The sequence below is a fragment of the Pseudophryne corroboree genome, chromosome 7, assembly GCF_028390025.1.
Source record: "Pseudophryne corroboree isolate aPseCor3 chromosome 7, aPseCor3.hap2, whole genome shotgun sequence".
In the NCBI taxonomy this organism is placed as follows: domain Eukaryota; kingdom Metazoa; phylum Chordata; class Amphibia; order Anura; family Myobatrachidae; genus Pseudophryne; species Pseudophryne corroboree.
In genome coordinates, this window is record NC_086450.1 from 357,038,585 (window position 1) to 357,045,443 (window position 6,859).

At 46.2% G+C, this 6,859-nt stretch overlaps 1 protein-coding gene across 1 annotated transcript in view; it reads left to right on the forward strand.

Annotated features, from left to right (window-relative positions):
* KNOP1 (lysine rich nucleolar protein 1) overlaps nt 1-6,275 on the forward strand; it is a 29,271-nt gene extending 22,996 nt beyond the window's left edge. The window contains exon 5 of the mRNA XM_063934438.1: nt 5,497-6,275. Coding sequence (XP_063790508.1) covers nt 5,497-5,808 — 312 coding nt within the window. The 3' untranslated portion in view covers nt 5,809-6,275. The remainder of the gene's footprint in view (nt 1-5,496) is intronic.
* Nucleotides 6,276-6,859: the final 584 nt, after the last annotated feature.

Sequence of the window (6,859 nt, forward strand, 5' to 3'; positions counted from 1 at the left end):
GAATAATACCCCGTTCCCTGTTGCAGGAGGGGTACCTTGTTATCACCTGCTGGGAATACAGCTTGTGAATGGCTTCCAAAACAGTCTCCCTGTCAGAAGGAGACATTGGTAAAGCCGACTTTAGGAAACGGCGAGGGGGAGACGTCTCGAATTCTAATTTGTACCCCTGAGATATCACCTGAAGGATCCAGGGGTCTACTTGCGAGTGAGCCCACTGCGCGCTGAAATTCATTGAGACGGGCCCCCCACCGTGCCCGATTCTGCTTGTAAAGCCCCAGCGTCATACTGAGGGCTTGGCAGAGGCGGGAGCGGGTTTCTGTTCCTGGGAACTGACTGATTTCTGCAGCCTTTTTCCTCTCCCTCTGTCACGGGGCAGAAATGAGGAATCTTTTGCCCGCTTGTCCATGAAAAGACTGCGCCTGATAATACGGCGTCTTCTCATGTTGAGAGGCGACCTGGGGTACAAACGTGGATTTCCCAGCTGTTGTCGTGGCCACCAGGTCTGAAAGACCGACCCCAAATAACTCCTCCCTGTAATAAGGCAATACTTCCAAATGCCGTTTGGAATACGCATCACCTGACCACTGACGTGTCCATAACCCTCTACTGGTAGAAATGAACAACGCACTTAGACTTGATGCCAGTCGGCAAATATTCCGCTGTGCATCACGCTTATATAGAAATGCATCTTTTAAATGCTCTATAGGCAATAATATACTGTCCCTATCTAGGGTATCAATATTTTCAGTCAGGGAATCCGACCACGCCAACCCAGCACTGCACATCCAGGCTGAGGCGATTGCTGGTCGCAGTATAACACCAGTATGTGTGTAAATACATTTTAGGATACCCTCCTGCTTTCTATCAGCAGGATCCTTAAGGGCGGCCATCTCAGGAGAGGGTAGAGCCCTTACAAGCGTGTGAGCGCTTTATCCCCCCTAGGGGGTGTTTACCAACGCACCCTAACCTCTGGCGGGAAAGGATATAATGCCAATAACATTTTAGAAATTATCAGTTGTTATCGGGGGAAAACCACGCATCATCACACACCTCATTTAATTTCTCAGATTCAGGAAAACTACAGGTAGTTTTTCCTCACCGAACATAATACCCCTTTTTGGTGGTACTCGTATTATCAGAAATGTGTAAAACATTTTTCATTGCCTCAATCATGTAACGTGTGGCCCTACTGGAAGTCACATTTGTCTCTTCACCGTCGACACTGGAGTCAGTATCCTTGTCGGCGTCTATAACTGCCATCTGAGGTAACGGGCGCTTTAGAGCCCCTGACGGCCTATGAGACGTCTGGACAGGCACAAGCTGAGTAGCCGGCTGTCTCATGTCAACCACTGTCTTTTATACAGAGCTGACACTGTCATGTAATTCCTTCCAACAGTTCATCCACTCAGGTGTCGACCCCCTAGGGGGTGACATCACTATTACAGGCAATCTGCTCCGTGTCCACATCATTTTTCTCCTCATACATGTCGACACAAATGTACCGACATACAGCACACACACAGGGAATGCTCTGATAGAGGACAGGACCCCACTAGCCCTTTGGGGAGACAGAGGGAGAGTTTGCCAGCACACACCAGAGCGCTATATATATACAGGGATAACCTTATATAAGTGTTTTTTCCCTTATAGCTGCTGTTTTATTTAATACTGCGCGTAATTAGTGCCCCCCCTCTCTTTTTTAACCCTTTCTGTCGTGTAGTGACTGCAGGGGAGAGACAGGGAGCTTCCCTCCAACGGAGCTGTGAGGGAAAATGGCGCCAGTGTGCTGAGGAGATAGGCTCCGCCCCCTTATCGGCGGCCTTATCTCCCGTTTTTCTATGTATCTTGGCAGGGGTTAAATGCATCCATATAGCCCAGGAGCTATATGTGATGCATTCTTTTGCCATCCAAGGTGTTTATTATTGCGTCTCAGGGCGCTCCCCCCCAGCGCCCTGCACCCTCAGTGACCGGAGTGTGAAGTGTGCTGAGAGCAATGGCGCACAGCTGCAGTGCTGTGCGCTACCTTGTTGAAGACAGGACGTCTTCTGCCGCCGATTTTCCGGACCTCTTCTGCCTTCTGGCTCTGTAAGGGGGCCGGCGGCGCGGCTCTGGGACCCATCCAGGCTGGGCCTGTGATCGTCCCTCTGGAGCTAATGTCCAGTAGCCTAAGAAGCCCAATCCACTCTGCACGCAGGTGAGTTCGCTTCTTCTCCCCTTAGTCCCTCGATGCAGTGAGCCTGTTGCCAGCAGGTCTCACTGAAAATAAAAAACCTAAACTAAAACTTTCACTAAGAAGCTCAGGAGAGCCCCTAGTGTGCACCCTTCTCGTTCGGGCACAAAGATCTAACTGAGGCTTGGAGGAGGGTCATAGGGGGAGGAGCCAGTGCACACCAGATAGTCCTAAAGCTTTCTTTAGATGTGCCCAGTCTCCTGCGGAGCCGCTATTCCCCATGGTCCTTACGGAGTCCCCAGCATCCACTTAGGACGTTAGAGAAACATATATACCCTGTACTTGTCCTATATTGTCTTAAACTGTAAGTCACTGTTATCTTGTTTTGCTTATTTGTTTATACACTCTGTAGCTGGGCGCTGCAGATCCCATGTGATGCCATATAAATAAAGGATAATAATAATAATAATAACTGATCCTCAAGTGCCTGCCAGGACCCATTAGAAGATGCCAGAGCTGCCGATGCAAGATCACTACAGCACCAGGGACAGTTTGCCGACAGCTCATCTTGTCGACATGCGGCACTTCATTAGTTTAACCTTGTCAGCATTCTCATGTTGACCAGATGACTGTCGGCAAGTCATACCACACCTGTTAGGGTTGCATGAGGACTGTGTTTGAGAAACACCGAGCTAGAGGATGTGGAAGGGGCATGAAAGCTTAATCTCTGGGCTGGTTACAGATGATGGGTTGTAAATAAAACAGCATGAAGGGCCAAAGATTGCAAATCATGGCAGTGGGGCTGGGAGAAACTAACCTTAAAGAGCCCCAGCCACTCATTACCGTTTAATAACCCAGCAGCATTTTCCATCAACCTATGGCGGCCTATACAGAGATAAAATGCTGCTTAATTGCACATTTGCTAAAACTACGAGATCTGATAAAGGGTTGCTATTCTCCTAGGCAACAAGTCAGCATTTAGGTAATTTGTGTCCAAGTCAAGGGAAGAAAAGAAAGTAATTCTGATGTAAATGAAGAACTGAATTGATCTTTCTCTCATGTTATATTATCGTTGAAAATGTAAATTTCGGTTCAGTTCCAAAAGCATTAAAATGTGACAAATTGCTGAAGAATTGTAGCAATTTGAGCCTGATTGGAAGCTGATTATAGCCATCCGCAGACTGAAGTTAGGCAGGGTAATTATTTGGGGTTTGGGAAGAGCAAGGGGAGAAGCGCTGTGTTTGCTGGAAGAGTAATTGCCTGTAGTTATCTTGCAAAAGCAGACAGTGAAATGTGGTAATTATGTGCTCAGGCCAACAATGGGTTAATAACACCTCTGGAAAGTCGGAAAAGTTTAGGGCTGAAACAGCTTTTGTCATAATCAGGGCGGTGTCCCACAAAGATGGCGAGACAAGCTCCAGCATATATCGCAGAGTATACACAATTTGTTATCTATTGTTTATTTAGTGGCAATATTGTTTGCAGCACTTATGTAAAAGAGGGAGACTTAGGGGGTAATTGAGACCCGATCACTCGCTAGCTGTTTTTTGCAGTCCTGCGTTCACATAGTCGCCGCCCACCGGGGAGTGTATTGTACTGTACAAGTGTGCGATCGCATGTGCAGCCGAGCAATACAAGAAAACTTTGTGCAGTTTCTGAGTTGCCCAGGACTTACTCAGCCGCTGCGATCACTTCAGCCTGTCCGGGGCCGGAATTGACGTCAGACACCCGCCCTGCAAACGCCTGGACACGCCTGCGTTTTTCCAACCACTCCCTGAAAACGGTCAGTTGCCACCCACAAACGCCTTCTTCCTGTCAATCTCCTTGCGATCGGCTGTGCGAATGGATTCTTCGTAAAACCTATCGCACAGCAACGATCCGCTTTGTACCCGTGCAACGTGCCTGCGTATTGCGGTGCAAAAACCGCTAGCGAGCGATCAGGTCTGAATTACCCCCTTAGAACATATGATTATAACACGCAAATATAAGGACACTCCTTGCCAGACCATGGGAATCTCCTGAAGTGGCTGGTAATGAAACCGATAAGAGAAAGAGAAAATGACTGTGTCGGGCGCTAAGTGTAAATTTAATTTTCACCTAGACATGCAGTCCGGTACTAATTAATAAATAAATGAATACATTTATTAAATTAATAAATGGCTGCCTTCACACTGTGGACCTGGAAGTCCACAAAAATAGGGAAAATCAATAGATACATATAGTGAAGGCACACTTCACTATACATATCTATTAATAATGAAACCAAAGGTTCAGTAGAAATGGATGAGCCACATGTGTCGGGGTTGGGGATGTTTCACCGAAGCGGGGCCACAGGCTCTATTCCTACTCTTTGGGTGTTGTGGACACCTACGAGTGGGAATAGTCCGTTAGTCGGCATGCCGACTGTTGGGATGTTCAGGGGGCGGGATGGAGGTGTCGGTATTGTGACCGGCGTAACTACATCCCATATACACAGCTAGGGGCCAATTCAGAGCTGCTCACAAGTTGACTGCAATTACGCTCCCATTGGTTGCGGATAATCGCATGTATGTCGAGTTTTACACTTCTGTGCGACCATACTAACCCTATGCATATGCTTATCAGTGCGCACATGTAGGGGCATATCAAATTCCAAGGGGGCCAGTGTGGAGCAGGCTTCTGAGCATCACGTCCACTCCACCAGCACCGAATCTTACCTTGTGCAGGCAAGCGGGACCCCTCTCCTCCGCGGCACCATCTTACCGGTGATATTCGGGAAGATGGAGCATGCACACAAAAGAGTAAAGGCTCTGGCACAACAACCACAATAAAACTGGTAACTAATTTTAAAATTTGCTTAGGTGAAAATAGCTTAAAGTTCCGGTTAGCTGTAACTGTAGCCCATATATAACTGCCTTGTAAATCAGGTGAGCTGTTGGCGGTGTAGTACTATATGGGCATACCTGCATGGATAGCTGGGGGTTTTCTGGATACTTGACACAAGTAAGATTATCTACTTGTTCCCTTACATTAATCATACAGGTACAGTACTTGATGGTATTTTTTGGTATCTGTATAGAAGTTGGGTACGGGATGCCGGCGGATACCGACCCAGACATCTTGACTGCCAAAGTCCCAACAGGGGTGGGAAAGTAAGGTAACCCTAACCTCCCCCTGATACTTACGTTCGGGATTCCGTTGTCGTATTCTGACAGGTGTTGGGATTCTGGCGCTGGTCTTCTGACCGCCGACATCCCATACGTAGGAATGTCAACTACATCCCTTGTATATATTCTCTGACAAACCAAACCCAGTTACTGAATGGGAATATTTTGTTTTCTCAACAGGGTTCTGCCTTTGGACAGTGGGCAACTGCTTCATTTCAAACTTCAGACCAGCAAACAAAGTTCTTTAGACTTTTGGGAGGATTCAAGAAGGGGAACCAGATCACACCACCATCAACTTCAAGCCAGGAGAAAGCCAATATGGCTTTGGGAAAGGAAGGGGCCCAGACTCTAGAAAGGAACCTGCAAGTGGAGTTTGACAAAGCCCTCACCTGGAAACAGAACAGGGGAATTGGATTGGGGTGCCAGCCTGCCCAGAAAAAGGCATTTTATATTGACAAAACAATATCTAAATCTGTGAAATTTGAGGACTAGATTGACTTAGGCTTTGTCTCATTCCAGCCTACAATTGTGAATCTAGATTGTTGTTATATCTAAATTCCCTTGTGTAGTAGAAATAGAGAGACCGGAAACCAATATTTACTAATAATAATTTGAGAAGGAAGCTACTGAAAGGCACATTTCAGGTAGTTTGTGAAATAGCACAGCTTACAGGAACCAGACTGCACCCCCTGGGTGTGGAAATAGGATACTTCATTCCTCAATGACCTAGACCGTACAGTCTAGAATATGGAGTGTTAGTTCTTCACAGGAACCAGGAGGACTCAGAGTAGACACTATGCTACAAGTTTAGAGGAGGGTCTTATACTGGAATTCCATGCCATGTTAATATCTGCCAAATTTACTCTTGATATATATTATATCTTTTATATATATATATATATATATATAACTTTATGCCTTAACTATTGTGCAGCAGAAATAAAAAGAAAGAACTGTGAGTTGGGTCTCTTACATTTAAAAAGGCACTATTGTATGCTAGCATGTTCTTTTTTTTTTTTTTTATAGTTATGATCACTTGTGTGCCTACATTGTATAAAAGCAATGTATATTTGGAATGGTTGGCTTGTTGTAAACATTCTCAAGCTGGGTACACATTAGACGAAGAGTACCCAGCACCACATCGGCGATAGGGTGCCAGCATCGAAGAGCATACACACTTGCCGATGCTGTCTACCCAGCTCTAGACAAGTGTAGGATCAGCTCTATCGTGATATCCCGACTGCATTGTGATTCACATTTCATCTTGTCGGCAATGTGTCAACTGGCCAAAAACTAAAGACTCACTGCGACCATCTTCCTGATGGGACAATAAGTATAGGACAGGTAAGCGATTTATACAGTTTACTAGAGAGTATACACATCAAACATAAAGAAACATAATATGGTTTATTTCTCTAACGTCCTAAGTGGATGCTGGGGACTCCGTCAGGACCATGGGGTTTAGCGGCTCCGCAGGAGACAGGGCACAATAATAAAAGCTTTAGGATCAGGTGGTGTGCACTGGCTCCTCCCCCTATGACCC